The 16,800-nt window shown below is 43.0% G+C and overlaps 2 protein-coding genes across 3 annotated transcripts in view; one reads left to right on the top strand and one right to left on the bottom strand.

The window, feature by feature from the left end:
• Window positions 1-9,765, top strand: part of TRIM71 (tripartite motif containing 71) — a 57,531-nt gene extending 47,766 nt beyond the window's left edge. For both annotated transcript variants that reach the window (XM_085226402.1, XM_085226403.1), the window contains exon 5: window positions 2,060-9,765. In XM_085226402.1, coding sequence (XP_085082528.1) covers window positions 2,060-3,511 — 1,452 coding nt within the window. In that variant the 3' untranslated portion in view covers window positions 3,512-9,765. The remainder of the gene's footprint in view (window positions 1-2,059) is intronic.
• A 1,778-nt stretch (window positions 9,766-11,543) lies between these two features.
• Window positions 11,544-16,800, bottom strand: part of CNOT10 (CCR4-NOT transcription complex subunit 10) — a 30,492-nt gene continuing 25,235 nt past the window's right edge. The window contains exons 14-19 of the mRNA XM_085226406.1: window positions 16,148-16,261; window positions 14,918-15,048; window positions 14,447-14,482; window positions 14,223-14,350; window positions 13,230-13,305; window positions 11,544-11,834 (exon numbers count right to left, since the gene is read on the bottom strand). Of these exons, the coding sequence (XP_085082532.1) occupies window positions 11,680-11,834; window positions 13,230-13,305; window positions 14,223-14,350; window positions 14,447-14,482; window positions 14,918-15,048; window positions 16,148-16,261 (640 nt within the window). The 3' untranslated portion in view covers window positions 11,544-11,679. The remainder of the gene's footprint in view (window positions 11,835-13,229; window positions 13,306-14,222; window positions 14,351-14,446; window positions 14,483-14,917; window positions 15,049-16,147; window positions 16,262-16,800) is intronic.

Below are 16,800 nucleotides of genomic sequence, written 5' to 3'. Positions count from 1 at the left end.
AAGTAAGGTGGGCACTCCCCCTGCTGGCTCAGCAGCAGTGCATCACATCTCAAGTACTGAGGTCAAGATGTCAAGAGATAGTGCCATCCTGATATAAATTACTTCTCTCCTGCCTCCTATCCTGTTGAAATGGTAATTTTCTGGTGTATGTGTTGCCAGCAAAATGACCATTATACTGGTAAAGTTATTTCATGGAACTACACTAGTTAAGTGAGATTAATCTTCTGAAGGAGAGGTTTGTATTTATGTTGTTTTCTTAGTACTGACGTTTTTACAAAAGTTAACTTTGTAGTTTCTATACTTCTAAGGATGCTTTTCTGAGGTACTCACATTGAGGGAAATGAGTTCACTTTCCACTCTAAGCCTTCCCTAAGTAGCTCAACAACCTTTTCTTTTGAAGTATCATATATAGTACAGGAGAAGTAAGAGCTATTCTTAAGTTGTTTGTATCTCAAGAGATTGAATATATACTTTTAAGGAATGCCTGAGAACAAGTTCTTTTTGGGTTATAAAATATTTTAAGAAGTAAAAATAGTTCTTGTTAGTATACGCTTTGGAGGTGTGAGAAATCATTCTAACAAAAGTAAGGCAATTGAGTATATATTAAGGTAGTGTATGAAGAGTGCTAGTGTATTATTTTGGGTAACAAAGCTCACTAGCATCCAGAAAGTACCTGTGATTGGTAATCTTTTGGAAACAGGTGATCTTAACGGGATATTGAAAGAAGCATCTCTATTTTTTTTTCAGAAGCAGCCTTTTTAAAAAATGCATATTTTTATACATTTCATATATATATGAAATTACATTCTTATACATCTGTTAGCTAGTCAGTGTTTAACCAAGGACTCTTCAGACAGTGAGTTGTCCTGTTTACCTGTGCGACCTGGTGTAGGGAACCTGCTTTGGCAGGGGGGTTGGTCTCGATGATCTCTAGAGGTCCCTTCCAACCCCTACAATTCCGTGATTCTGTGATTCTGTCCCTCAGTGAAATACACTAGAGATATTGTTCTGCAGCCAAGCAAGCATTCAGACATGAGGAAATACGTTTTTCCAACAATAAAACAATTACGTTTCATTAATTTTGCAAGCTAGGTGTATTTGCCAAAGGATCCTGAGTGATTTTTCACAATTAAAGACAAACACGGTCATGTAAACACAAACGAACAAATGCAAAACAAACAAAACCTGAAAGCAAACAAACAAAACCAACCGTTTTTGCTTGATCTACAGTTGCCCAAGAAGGGACTGGCAGCTGCTATCTGTGTCCTTTGAAGTAGCATTATATAGCATTTTATTTTAAAGCAGTAGTTCAGTGTGGCTGCTGGTATTTGTAGGAAAATATTAAAGCAATTGGACCCTAAAAATTCCAGATGTCTGGTATTATCCAATCACACGGAAGCACTTCGGACAAGCAAGGGAGTGAGGAGAGCCCATATCCATTAGCTGATGCCAACTCTTAGGAGGCTAAGAGTTATGTGATAACAGCCTGCCTTCTGAAATTGGTCTCAGTTCTCTTTTTAGAGCAGCCTTGGCTGGGAGTTCGCAGTTACTTCTTTCCTCTCCAGAGTCATTAAATAAGACATACCTTCTGACAATCTGTCAAGTACTCTGCAACTAGAAGGCAGAACAGCTTTTAAGGAAGATAGTCATTATTAGCTACTAAAGAAGCAAATCTTCTTTTCAAATGTTATACTGATACAGCAGTTCCATGGAGCATGAATGTGTGATTTTTAACTGAAGACTGGAGAAAATAATCTTCTGAATTTGGATAGATAATTGTTTTTCCTTGTTTTTGCTCCCCTGCATCAGGGTTTCTAAAGACTTGTCTGACAGTTCTTGGTCTTATCATGTCTTGTGTCAGCATGCTGCAACAGATATATGACCACTTATGTAAAAGCGATGTTGGGATGTGTTTTGATGTTAAGTGATAACTGCTCGTGATTGGTGGATGGTTAGACTGGATGATCTTGTAGGTCTTTTCCAACCATGGTAATTCTATGATTCTAAGGGTTGTCTTTTCTGATGTATGCTTTTTTCCCCACCCCTCATCCTCTCCCAGGTGGAAAAGATTCGTCAAGTCAAGGCTAAGTCGCTCTACTTGCAAGTTGAAAAGTTACGCCAGAACCTAAATAAGCTGGACAACACAATTAGTGCTGTTCAGCAGGTCCTGGAGGAAGGTCGTACCATAGATATTCTTCTGGCCCGGGACCGCATGCTGGCTCAGGTGCAGGAGCTCAAGAATGTGAGAGGCCTTCTGCAGCCCCAGGAGGATGACAGGATCATGTTCACACCCCCTGACCAGGCATTGTATATGGCCATTAAGTCAATGGGCTTTGTTAGTAGTGGGGCTTTTGCTCCTCTGACCAAAGCCACTGGGGAAGGCCTCAAGCGTGCACTGCAGGGCAAAGTGGCCTCTTTCACAGTTATAGGCTACGACCACGACGGTGAGCCTCGCCTTTCAGGAGGTGACATGATCTCTGCAGTGGTAATGGGCCCAGATGGAAATCTGTTCGGGGCAGATGTCAGTGATCAGCAGAACGGAACCTACCTGGTCAGCTACCGTCCGCAACTAGAGGGAGAGCATCTGGTGTCCGTGATGATGTGCAACCAACACATTGAGAACAGCCCCTTCAAAGTTGTGGTGAAATCCGGGCGCAGCTACATAGGTATCGGGCTACCCGGGCTCTCATTTGGCAGTGAAGGAGACAGCGATGGGAAACTCTGCCGCCCCTGGGGGGTTAGTGTAGATAAAGAAGGCTACATCATCGTGGCTGACCGCAGCAATAACCGTATCCAGGTGTTCAAACCATGTGGGACTTTCCATCACAAGTTTGGCACTCTGGGTTCCCGGCCCGGCCAGTTTGATCGTCCCGCCGGTGTGGCCTGTGACGTCTCACGCCGGATCGTCGTGGCTGACAAGGACAATCATCGCATCCAGATTTTCACGTTTGAGGGGCAGTTCATTCTGAAGTTTGGGGAGAAAGGAACAAAGAATGGGCAATTCAATTACCCGTGGGACGTGGCCGTCAACGCAGAGGGCAAAATCCTGGTCTCCGACACAAGGAACCATCGCGTTCAGTTGTTCGGGCCCGATGGTGTGTTTCTTAATAAGTATGGCTTTGAAGGGGCACTCTGGAAGCACTTTGATTCCCCCAGAGGTGTGACTTTCAATCACGAGGGCCACTTGGTAGTGACAGACTTCAACAACCATCGCCTTCTGGTCATCCATGCAGATTGCCAGTCAGCACGCTTCCTGGGCTCGGAGGGGAGTGGGAACGGGCAGTTCCTGCGCCCGCAGGGAGTGGCGGTGGATCAAGAGGGGCGCATCATCGTGGCCGACTCCAGGAACCACCGGGTGCAGATATTCGAGTCCAATGGTAGCTTTTTATGCAAGTTCGGCACTCAGGGAAGCGGCTTTGGTCAGATGGACCGTCCTTCAGGTATAGCTGTCACCCCTGATGGCATGATTGTTGTGGTCGACTTTGGAAACAATCGAATTCTCGTCTTCTAATCTGCGTTTGAATTTGGAAGAAACTGTCTCAGGGAAATTCTTCTAAGAGAAAATGAAAAAAATACAACGTTGATTCAAACCTACCTCATCTTTAATTTTTTTACAGATGAATGTACTTATCTTTTCTGCAGGGAGTGAGCCTGTAAAGTTAAATTCTATCTACCTCATTGTCCTCCCTTCCCTCCCCGGTTTCTCTCCCCCCTCCCCATCCTAACACACTCGCAGTTCAGAAAATTTTACCTCTCCCCTGATGGGGTTTCATGCACAAACATGTGTTGCTGTGCACATTAGGTGGTTTGTGTGGTGAATTCTGTAGGCTAAGCCAAAAAGGCTCTATATCACTTTTTTTAATGGAGAAAATGATAGTAGATATCTGTAGAGAACTTGTGTTCTTGACCATTCTGCATTTCTGTGGGTGGGGACATGGGAGGGGGGGATTTTTTTTTTTCTTCTTTTTTTTTTGAATTGCTGCTGCAGCAGAGAACTTTTTCCTGTTCTCCTTTTTATACCTCAGTGTGTTTGATTTACTGGTGAGCACAGCGTTTTGTTCCCAGAAGACTTTTGAACGTTTTGTGGAAGTGAGTGGGATTCACTCGCCAGGAAGAGTGAGTTTGCATCTTTTTGGCATTTCTGTGTATTTTTTTCTGAAACACAGTAATCCAACAGCACAAAGAGAAGCTGATGAAAATGCACAATTATTTTTGAGTTGAAACCAAATTGTTCATTTTAGTGGCTTAGTACAGTTATCATAAAGATTAAACAAAAAAGCAATGCTTTCTTTAGTTTAACATCTTGAGGTTTGTTGTTTTTGTTTTTGTTTTTGTTTTTTACTCCTTTCACCTGAAAGCTAAATTAGTTAAAAAAAAAAAAAAGTTTCTTTTATCAGTATGTGCGCCTAATCTGGGTAACAGAGGTTACAGGGGGCATTGAAACAAGGAAAAATCAAGCCTTGGTTTATGTTCTTGTGAAATGGTGAGGTTTTTTTCTTTCTCCCCATAGAGAGTCTTTAAGAAAAACAAGAAGTTCAGTGGATTTGTTAGAACAGAAGTGGTACCTTTTTCCAAAATTAAGAAATAAGCACAGCTTTGGAGATTCAGGGTGAGTTTTGGAGAATTTAAGTCTCTTGTGTTTAGAGGATTGCAATAACTTTAACCGTGATAAATGCAACTTTTTTTCATCTTCTGGCTTCCCCAAAGAGCTGGACTGGAGAAGTCCAGAAGCTCTGCTGTAGTTGTTAGGGTGGGGTCAGCCTGTGGCTCCGTGTAGTTCTTGCTACAGATCAAAGTGAAAAGCTACGAGTTCCAGCCTAAGGCAAACTGCATCAAGATGAAAATTTGCTTCTTTTTTTCTTTTTTCTTTTTTTTTCCAGGGCAGTACCAAAGAATTCTGTGTAAAATAACTGAATATGATCCTTACAAGCTTGGAGGCGGGGGGAAATGAGCCCTTTCAGGGATGTAAAAATTGCTTTTTTTGAGAAGCAGAAACTTTCTGGGAGATTAGAGACCTTTCTAACGTACTAAGGACTTTGAGTCCCTCGGAAGATTTAGTCTTATTCTTTTTTGTTCCAGTTCCCATTTGGCTGTTAGTGCAGATATGGTTTCTAGAATTGTTGCTTTACCCTCTGGATAAGGCATTTAGTGGCAATGGTTAAAGTTGGGAAAGGGGCTTTTTTGTCACTCATTGATGGAAGGATTATCCAGTCTTTGCTTCGGAAATGCTTTGGGATCTACATTTACTGCTTGCAAGAGAAGATCTCTTGATACATAAGCATGGTCACTATCAAAGTCTGAAGGGCCTTAACCATCCTTGGCGGAAAGGGTTCATCCCGCTGCCAGCTGCCATGCTCAAAAGTGTCCTGAGATTGAAAAGTTCTTTACAAATTTGTGAGAAATCACAAGGTGCACTTTCCTTATTGCTGCTTTTCCCCTCCAAGGAGTGTTTGACTTTCTGGGTTTTGTAGAAATCCTGATGTATTGCGTACAGACGTCCTTCACTTAAAGGAGGCTTAAACTAAAAGGACCAGAAGGAAACAGACCAATTCAATGAGATGGCAAAACCTCTTTTAAAAGGATAAGGAAAAACACCTAAATTAAATGAAGTAACTGTGCTGCCTTTCAGCCAAAGCCTCGAGGAAGCAAACTCTTCAAAGCAGTGCGTTTCAGCTGGGCTTAATCTTAGGATAGCATGGTTTAAAAATAGTCTTCAAAAGGATAATCTTTTATACAGATGTCTGTCATTAAACTTGTGTGGCCACTCAACATATGGGTATGAGAGAAACCCAATTTACCTTCAGCTTCAAGTTCTGCTTGTGTCCATGCCTCCCTCCTTGGGGGTGGCCAACATTTGTGGCAGATGGCCCTGTTTATTTTGTATTATTCAGTCCGAGAATTATTTGAAGTTTGGGCTGTGAAAATGAATACCCTGCAACATCTAGATACCAAAGAAAATTGGTTTAAAAAGCTTTAATATTTAGTTTGCAGTGTTCTTGCTTTAATCCTGTCACGTCTTAATGAAAATGCCAGCTCTGTTAATATCTTGACCTGACTGGCTGTCAGTGATTAGAGCATTCTAGAAATGCTCTTGTGCTTTAATACTTGTTGGATTCCCCCCTTCTCTGGGGCTGGGAGAAGGGAATTGTTTTCCAGGCATTAAGAAAAAAAGTAAAAAAGGCTATGTGTGTGTGTTCACCCTTGTGTTGAACAGAGAAACATCCTTGCCTCTCTCCAGCCTGCACTGTGTAGAAGGTGATGTAGAAGTTGCCCTCTGCTCTTTTGTACGGAGCCATTGCACAAACCACCAGTCCAGCTCCCTCAGGAAGAGGAGCGACTTCAACTTCTTTAGTTGCTGTCTGCTTAATCAGTGGGTTTGCTTACAGACAAAATCATTAGGCCTCACATGTCGGGGAGCTTTTTTGTTTTAAAAACGCTACTGTTTAGCTACCCAGAATAATTCCAGATCTTTGTCATAGTGCTAAGCACACTCGGTCTCATTGAAAAGCAGTAGTGTAGCTTATAAAATGGAGTGTTTTATATGCAATGAAAATAAGCAACAATAATATACAAGTTCAGTGCTAACAGCAGATGCCCCATAGGAGCTTTTAAAAAGTAATATATAATTAATGAGATTCAAACCTTGCTTTTTTTTCTGTGAGTGTTCTTGGGCTGCGCGTTCTAAGATTGATGCCCCAGTATCAGAACATAAATGGTGAAAGTGTATGGGGAGAAAAAAAGAAAGCAAGGCTTTGATGCTGCATTGCAAACCAAACAAGCCAAAGTGTTCAGAGTAATCTTCTGAACCAGCAGAGGTGGCGTGGAGAAGGCCGAGGTGAGCTTGTGCCTCTTTCTCTTAGCTCTAGCATTGGCGAATGAGAGATGTGGGTAACAGACCTGTTGATTAGAACTCCCAAAGAAATTCCCACCTTGCCAGGTTAAACCGGTGGCTCTCAGTAAACTTGCTTGACAATGTTATCAGCAGTCAGTATGGCTGCTCCAGGGTCAGCCTGTGAAGCAATCTTGTTCCTTGGCAGTTAAGCAGGAACTTCAGCACCGAGCTAAAGCAGATACAATACTTGATAATGCAGGTCCTTCAGATAACTCACTCCTTTTGCCTAGTACCTTTTAAGTAGCTTAAAGGAAGCCCGTAACTATAAAGAAAGCGAGCAAAGGAGGACAATGCCTGAAAAACTGATGTGTATTGGGGCCAGACATAAGTAAGGTGAGGGAAGAAAGAGCAAGGCGCTTGGGTGTAGTGTTCCCTTGGAATTGCAGGAAAATGGGCCCAGTCTGTTTTGTTACAGTGAAACCAAAATCATTTCTGAAGAGTGCAGATTGATAGCCTTATCAGGCCATATCTTTGATCATAAAATTTGCTTTATTTCCGGTTTAAAAGAAATTGTGCCAAAGTGTTTTGTTTTTGTTTTTGTTTTTTTTTTTAAGGAGTGTAAGCCAAACGGTGCCAAAAGGTAAGAGGTATTTAAAAATAGAGATATTTAGACACAGTTTGGAACTGTATAAAAATGAACACTGGTACTTGTGTTAGACAAATATTGTACCTTTTGGTTTTCAAGTTCTTGGGAGTTTGAAACCCAGTCTGATGTGGTACAAAATGCACAACGAGAGATGCCACTATTTTTTTCTTGAAGTTCTACCTCACTTTGCAGAAGTTAATCATCTACCTCAGTTTAGCATCAGACAGGTTTGAGAAATAGCTGAGAAATCAGCCTTGGCAAAGGATTCATCCTGCCTTTTGGACAGGCATTTAATCGAAACAGATAGTGCATACAATATGAAGACTTCTTGCTTCTGGTGGCGTTTTTCTACCTGCCATGGAAATAATAAGCTGCCCTTGGTAGAGAATCCGTAAATGAAACCAAAGGTTTGTGTATTCTGGCAAACAGGACTGAGATACCTGAAACACTTGAGTTTGTTCCGTTTTTACTACTAAGTACGGAGATGTAGACTTTGTTCAGTATTATGACACTACTGGCTGACATACTCCTTGTCCATTTGCAGTGTTCTTACGTCTTTAAGACCTTTAGGTCTTCTCTCTACAAGAGAAAACTCTTGTGCACACCTCCAAGTTGTCCCGTTCCTGTTTGGAAAGACTGATGTTACAATTGCTGCAAATGCAATGCGATACCAAATGCTTGAAGGGAATATGATACTGATTTGTGTTAGACTTGGTGATTATAGTAGTAGCTTTCTTGACACAATGGGATTTTTTCCACCATGACAAAGCAACCAAGTTCCTATTCCTGGAGGGCGATTTAAGTTCAGATATTGTCAGGAGAGGCAGTTGAGAACCAGAATGTTGGGTTTTTACGCAACTTTAATAGTGACATGCAGCATTCCCCTTGCTTTACCTGTGGAGTGAAGTTGCAGAAGCACATTTTCAGATCACTGTATTGGAAGATCTCTTTTCTTCCCCCGCTCACATGTGGGGTTGATGGAAGCGGGTACAGAAACTCCCTAATATTGATGAGCTGTGTTGGGTTTGGTAAATGTTATGGTGGAAAACGTACATTGATGTCTCTAAGTGATCTTACGGGTTGACAAGCCAGAGTGGCATCTTTTCCATCATTGTTTAACCAATAATGGTTCTAAAAATGCTTTGTGTACCTGCATGGTCTTAGACCTTCTATTAATGATTGTATCAACTTACAAACTCAGGTCGATAATTTTTTAAGCTCTTTTCATAGAGCCTTTCTGACTGAATGTTAAGTGTCTGTGTAGTGCCGTAGTTGAGTAACTTCCTTTTGAGCTACCAGACTAGATTAAAAAAAAGAGTCCTTTTATAGGTTTGTAGAGTCCTCTTCAGACAGCGTAGTAGTTTTTCCTTCCGAGGGAGAGATGTCTGTTTCTGGGTTTTGTTTTTAGTTTCTTTTCTAAAACGACTGAAAAGTTTTTACCTAGGTTGTAAGGTGTGGTTAGTCAGCGGCGTCGGTGGGGGGTTCTACTGTATGTGAGCTGTTGTGCTGCACATCACCTGTCACGTGCCGCCTGCCTTAGTTGGGTGGAAATGGGAAGCCCGCAACAAGATGGTCACTCACTTCAGGCTCGTGTGTGACAAATCGCATTTTCTCTCCTCCTCTAATTGGCTGCAGAGTACGGCCCCAACTTAGAAAAGTTCATTACCGGTGTGTAACATGTTGCCTCGATGCAGGCTTGTATCAAGATCCGGAATGGTTTTGTCAGCCCTTGGATGTCGAGCATCTTGAGACAATTGGGTTTGTAGTTTCCTGTTCTGCTGCAGTTGTTTTCCTTCTACTTTAGTGATTAATCATGCTTCTCTCCTCATAATAATACAAATGTCTCAGCAGGACAGACAGTGCCCAGCTTTTAATGAGCTGCTCAGAGCTTTTATATCTAATGGATAATGAAACAGGCTGTGACAAGAACCTCTGTGCTCCAAACAGGGCATCGCATTTCTGCTTGGACAAAAGGCGACGTTTGAGATGTGGGGTGTTGAGTACTGCGGGAAGGAAAGCGTGACAGGTTATGTGCAAACTTTTACGTAGGATAAGTGAGCAAAACGTTAGAACTTTCTGTGTTAATGGAGGCTTCTGAATGTATCTCTGTGGTCCATAGGGAAGGCTGAAGGATGTAGCAAGGAGATGATGTATCAGCTACTGGCAGCCTTAAAACAAAGTCAGTGTCTCTCTGGACTTTAAAATGTTCCTATGCAGTTTATTTTATTTTTGTTTAATCAAATAAATGTGAGGAGTTTTTTTTGTTTGTTTGTTTTTTCATGGCAAATCTGTGTGTGTGTTTTTCTGTATTAACCAGTAAGGACTTCTTTTCTGCCAGGATGCAAAAGGGGGAACAAAAAAAATTAAACCCTCTCCTGGCTGTGAGCCTGCCTGTATGCAGCTGGTGATGCTGTTGCGATACTACTGAATACTACTGAAAACCTGAACTTGAAGGCACAGCTCTGCAAGGGGAGGAGGAATGCGAGGTGCTGGGGAGAGGCGTAAGTCACGATGCAGCGTCCTCTCCTGCGGTGGTGACGGGAGCCCATATGGGCCGTACTGGGCGCAGTCACTCGCTCTGGCCGCAGTTCACGTCCAACCCAGCGCTGCCCCTCGGCTGGGAGCCGCCCCCGGCCCTGACCTCGTGGTGCGGAGGCCTCAGCACGGCAGCAGCAGCATCCCGCGGCCGCTCCGGGCGGTGCAGCCCCGAGGGCAGAGGCGCAGCCATTGTCCCGCCGCGCGGCTGAACGGCGCTGCGATGAGAGCTCCGTGCGGGCAGGGGGGACGCGGGCCGCACCCCCAGCCGGGGCAGCGCTGCGTGCCTGCGGGCGTCGCGCTGCGGTTTTGCATGTGAATGCGCCGCATTCCTTGGGGGGCTGGGAAGGGCCGGGAAGAATCCTCTCCATTCAGGACGTGGGACCACACAGCAAGCGGCTCGGACCTTTTTGTACTGAATCGGTCAATCTACTTTGACACGAACCATGCATCGGCAGTGGGGCTCCCTTATTATAGAAACGTGATACTGATACACCCGGACTGCTCCTCCCTACCTGGGGACAGTGTTGGTGCCACTCCTACACCAACCGACATACCCGTTGATCCAGCACTCTGACAGGCTGAGGAAGACCAAGGGCTGCCCTTTCCCCAAAGGGAGAGGCTGTGCCAAAGCGGGCTACTGCACTGCTTCAGCCTTTACCCCACATGAAGGGAGAGATGCATGTAGCCACGCTGCACCTTGTTTAACAGACTTGCACAGTGCAATTTCTAGCAGCTGTGGCTTTCCCATTCAACATCTTGGGGGCAAACGTAGGACACGCGGTACCCAACTGCAGCCAGCTCACACGCACATTCCTTTGAGCAGGACTTTCAGGCTCCCCCTCCCCAGCAGGCGCACGGCTCTGTGACCTTCCCTGCTGGTGTGTGTGCCCCGAGGGGGCCAGAGGCAAAGTGCAGTGCCAGCAGCGAGCACAGCACACCGGGAGATAGATAAGGTGGGATCCTGGCTCTCCCAGGGTTTCTCAGAACAGCTGAAACAGCACAAACTGGGCAGAGGGGGGGCAGGGGAAATAGCTACACATAGCCATGCCGAGCCCTGGTTCACTTCCCTCTGGGTTAAGGCCTAAGGTTGGAGGCGCCTCAGCTCTTCACCCGTGTTCACAATAAATGAATGAATAATCCTCGTTACTATCAACTATAATATGTTGGTCTGAGCAGAAACAGCAGGAAAAAAGAAATCAGAAGACAGAAATCAAAATAGAGGCACACTGCTTGCAGGACTCAGTACAAATTCCCCATTGTGCTCAGTCTCTGTCATAGCCATACCCGTAAGCGTTCCCTCTAGATGAAAATGCACTGCACCCATACTGCATAACTGCTGTGTCAGCATAACTTCAGATAAACAGTATTTCCCTCACCTTTACTGCCCTCCCATCTTATCCCTTCAAACAGCAGAGATTACACACTTAGTTAACTACACCACTTGCCCCATTAAAGGCCATTCATGTTTCAAACGGACACAACCTCTGTTCCATTATAAAATAACCTTTACCAACAAGACGACAGGACTGGAGACATTTAAGTGTTTTATTAAAAATTTACATAAAGGAACACACTCCAGCAATCCGGGTATGCAGATGTCTGAGGTTAAAAAAATATACAAAATCCCCAGCCCTCCCAGGAAGGGCAGCAGCTCAACAGACCCTCACTTCCTCTGCACAGCGGTGAAAGTCGGCATCTGAATGGGCTGGAGCGAATGGACTGGCTGGAAAACGGGCTTCTTCCGCATGTCTGAGAGCGTTTTCACTGAAGGGAGAAGCTGATTTCTCTTGATGATCTGCAACGCCAGCTGAGTGTTACCTGCAAATGAAAACAGCAATAACAGCTCTGCTGTGAGAGCAGCAATTCTTGAGCTGTGGTGTCAGGTCCCTATCAGCCCTGCAGCTGGACCCAGCCACAAGCACACTTCCCATTCAGTGAGGGGCTGACACAGACACGTAAAGCACTGAAGTAAATCTGAAACAAGCACAATGCTTGATTCTGTTGATGCTGAGCAGAAGACATCAAACTAAATTTCTGAGCTGGAAGGTGCAGAGCATCTTCTGAAATGAGTTCTGAAGAGAAGAGTCATTTTTTGCTACGTATAGCTCACCAAGTAAGCAGCAATACAACTGGAAAAAAAATAGCTCTGTTAAAACTCCTGTAGTTGTAGGAGAAAAAACAGTGAAGTTCTAAAAAGAATATTTTGCCACTTTACCCAATACATCACTTTCATTGAAGTTTTATTTTCAGAAGTGCCTTTCTGTTGCCACTTACAGAACAAAGTGTCTCCTTAGACCCTTTTGGTTATACTTAAAAGGATGTGAGAGGGTACCAACTTGGTACCTTCTTCCGCTCCGTGCTTCTTTGTTACAGAAGGAAACATTTTCAAAATTCCAACTTGGAAACATCTTTGTAAGGAGAGCTTTGTAAGCCTCCATTCAGAACACAAATGCTCAAGTCCCCTGCATCCCTGTGATGTGAGACACCTGAAGGGAACCCCTAAAAGGGAACCAAGGGCACTGAGCAGTCAGAACAAAGTGCAAGATTTCCTGTTTCCTATCATATAGATTTTCTTTTTTTGAACTGCTTTCATGAGAAGGACAGATTTGGAAGAGAGCTATCAAAGTTAAGAGTTTTGCTAGAGTACTCCATTACAGGCTACTGAAACTCTCCAGGACTGCTGGCTACTGCACAAAGCGTAAAGGACTTCAGTTCAGAAGATGTGTGGTTAGGAAGTCAGCTGCATGTAGGGAGGGTTGTGCAGGCCTAGAAGTAGGAACTGCCAGCCAAATACCAACATCCCCTGCCTTCTACCAAGAAGGTTATGGCTTCTGTTATGAAGCCATAAAAACAAACAAACTCAAACAGAAGAAAACCCCATGTGTTTGCAAGCAATTGTTCTGTAGACATGAGGGTACAGATGCATGGATCCATAGGTAGATCTGTGGCAGTGTAAAATAGAGACTGCACCTGAAAGGTTTGCCAGAATCTTGGCAAAACTCTGATGTCAGCACTGTTTCTCCTCATCAACCCCAACTCTGGACTACAGAACATTTTAAAATGCTATGGATGTGTTCTACAACTTTGCCTATGTTAGTCGTAAGCTTCAAGGAAAGATGACAAAGATGCCAAAAGTCGCATTCAGAAGTTGCAGCTTACACTTTATGTTAGTTGTCTTAATGTCAAGAAAAGAAAAAGAATAAAATTGTTTACCATTCTGTAACTCCAGATACACAGCCAGCAGGATAGCCTCCGGAGGGATCTCCTTGGGGTGGATCAGCGAAGCAGCCTTATTGAAACAGAAGGGGGGGGGAGAACAAGTGCTTAAGAGAAAGGCTCAGCTCAAAGTGTCCCCTGAGTAGACCCTGGCCAGCTTGCCTAACAAAATGGAATCCTTCATAACACAAGATTTTTCAAACCAATATATTCCATTAGGGTTGTTCCTGCAAGGAGAGACTGAAAGATTGTCTGCCTTGCAAGATTGCTTCACTCTAATTAGTAGCACCATCTGCTGTATGCTTCCGTCAATGTGAGTCTGTCATTCTTGAGCCAGCCTGCCACTTCCTGCTGAGAGGTGAAGGTAACCTCCATGCTCCAAGGTTCAGAATACAAAGTTAACAAGAAACATCATAAGCTTTCTATATCCTAATATTTTTCACCTACAAAGTTAATGATGCTGTCTTCTACACAAACACCATATCTGACTTCTTACTCTTGATGTACTGCATTGGCACACCACTGATTTCAGCTGACTTGAGGGCACATCCCTGTGCTCCAGCTGAGCTGGGTCCTGAGCTGAGCTTCAGAACAGCACAAGCTCTGCTGAAGGGCCCCCAGCAGCCCCCCAGACTACTCCCTGCACATGGAGCCAAAGCCCTCGAGAAGTTTCTTTTCTAGAATACAACAATAACTATCAAACATTAAACAAAACCTTAGGAAAAGTGAAACGGCTCCTTTGTATTCTGTTGTTCTGAAATAACCTAGAAAAAAAAAAATAAAACAGTACTGACCTGTTCACACGAGAATGAACTCTGGAATTCCCTTATTTTACTGATATAGATTAGTTCATGAAGGCAGAACAGAGCCACCATCTCAGCAAAGTCAACAGATACGAGCTATGAAATCACCAGGATTTGCTGTGATCTAAATGACACTTTGTAGGAAGCACATTTGTCCCTAAAGCCACGTGAGGTTCACCTCCCATACCTGATGGAGACACTTTCGAGCTTTGTCGTATTCACTCCGCAAGCAGTAAGCGCTTCCAAGGTTAAACAGCATCATCGTCCGTGCAGATGTGACTGAGCTGGGATAACACTGGGGGGTCTGCTTGCCAGCTGTAAGTAAAATAAGTTATCCTTTTATTAAGACTTTTGTTCTGAATCACCCACAGAAGTTCCCATACTCTGCTGAATATGCTGGCTGGTACTTACAGGACTCCATCGCCTCATTCTCTCCTTTGTCAGACCCTACAAAGAAAAAGAAGCAACCACAAAACATCATTTTCTGACAGCTTTTTCAAGATCATTACAAAAATCATTGTCACAGACCAGCAGATACAAATTTGCTTTTTCTTTCATGGTCTGCCATTAAAGGGGAAAACATCGTTTTGGTCTTTAGCAGACGAGAAAAAGGAAGTTCAAATTGCAGGCATTACTGAGATCAGAGCTACTGTAGTCTTAGCCATACAGGTGAGCCCTCGACATATTTTTCTGCTCCAGAACACAAGTACTACCAGCAGGAAACACTGCAAGAAAATTAGCTCTGCAAGCAAACCAACCAACAAGCCCCTAACAAGTTATGGTCTTAAAATGAGGTGTATTCATCATCACTGATACATAAAAGTTACGGCAGGAAGGCAGCTGATAGCACAACTGGTTCTAATGAAGTGTGGATTCATTAACCTTGATCCTGTTCATTTGAGGAGATCCCAAGGGAAACATCGGTGACGTTCTCAGGGTTCAAGTGAGTGATGGCATCAGATATTCGGTCAAGAGAGATGAGAGCTTCTGCTGCATACAAATGCCCAAGAAACCTACAAAAGCAAAGAGTCAGGCGTAAGTGTCAGCATGGCAACCCTCAAAATTCACCACTCATCAAAAACAAACTGAATTCAGATTTTAACTCGAGCATCTGAAAGCTACTACTTAATAAATATACACAAAGTTAGCTTGCTTGTAAAGTATTGCCATAATACTCCATTCTGACTCCAATTCATATACAGGCACCAATACTCTGGACAGACACTACCATGGCTTTTCTTTCAAGAAGGAAAAAATGAACGCTTACACAAACACCCCTTGGATACCAAGGCACCTATAATTGGAGGTGTTAAGTAAGCATTCAATAATAATTAATTCTCTAAGATATTTGCATGGTAAGATTCTGAGGACACCACGTATCTGCAGGCCTGTCCATAGGGCACAAACAGCTTTCCAAACATAAGACTTTACCAAAGAACTAAGCAAGTCTGATGCTAGCCAGCAGTAGCTTAGCTGCTCAGCAGCTTTGGAGTCCTGTTGACTGACAGCACTGTTAGTAAATTACTAAGCTTTAATCTGAAACAAAAGTTGAGCATGCGATTGTATAATGTACATTTCACATTAACTGTATAGTTGACTGAAATGAATTATTAGAAAGCATCACTCAAAAGAATTTCTGCAAGTGAGATCTGCTAAAACAAGAGTAACTTCTTACATGTAACCAACCTATGTGTCACTTAAGAGGAACAATTCAGTGCTCCAGCTTACACAGAGGCTTTGCTTCTTGGCACCAGGAACAGGGCTCTATCTTTGCAAACAACAGTCTTGAATTTCTTGCATTAAAAGAACACTGCAGAAAACTACACGTTACCTTACAGACTCCTCTAAACTCCTGCTTTAATCATTGCAAAAGGATGAGCTTCTACAGTAGTTTGAAGAGAGACATAGAAATTAATGGATATAGAACATTCTAGAGTATGCTGCCTCCAGCATTTAAAATTGGCACAAGTTAGACTGCTCTCCACCAGTACGTTACCAATTTTGCCAAATACCATTATTACCATCATCATAATACCATTACTACAGACATGAGAAGCTTCAGCTCAGAGCTCTCCAGCAAAAAAGAGGAAGGAACGATGACGTCAGACTTACTTCAGAGACCCTGACAGCTTTGGTTGCTGGAGGAGCTTATCTGCATGATTTAGTGCCATAAGGTTATCTCCCAGAGCCAGAGCCACATAAGCACTACAGGCAAGTATTGAGCACCTGAAGGAGAAAAGAAAAGGGGGGAGACAATGTGTTAATATTCTGTGATGTCAAATGCAGCTGTGAAATTTCTTCTTTAACAAGTATCCAGCAAATCCAGATAAAGACATGCTAGCATTACTTACACAGAGTACGAAAAGAAATGGAAGCAGGAGCAAAGAGCATGCTGTCTATCACTACGTTCTTAGTATGACCTCAGTAATTCTGGAGATTTACCTTCATTTTCACACAGCAACATTTCAGACTTGATTTGTACACGTTCAAAGCAATAAAAAGCTATTTGTGTCATATATGAAGGTGTCAAATGAATGCTTATATACAAATATATACCTACATATTCTTTTTAAAAGCCATACAACATCACTACATTAATACTTAGTTCTCAGTTGAAGTTATTGTACATTCAAAGGAAAATATTTGGAATTACTGAATTCCTACATGTACCTAAAAAACCTAAAAACAAAATAATCACTAGATAATGACTACTATTCTCTGCAAGTTAGGGAAAATAAAAAAAAAAAAAAAAAAACATGAAAAAG

The sequence above is a fragment of the Meleagris gallopavo genome, chromosome 6, assembly GCF_905368555.1.
Source record: "Meleagris gallopavo chromosome 6, MGAL_WU_HG_1.1, whole genome shotgun sequence".
Lineage (NCBI taxonomy): Eukaryota > Metazoa > Chordata > Aves > Galliformes > Phasianidae > Meleagris > Meleagris gallopavo.
The sequence above is the reverse complement of the archived record's forward strand: the minus strand, read 5'-3'. Positions and strand labels throughout refer to the sequence as shown.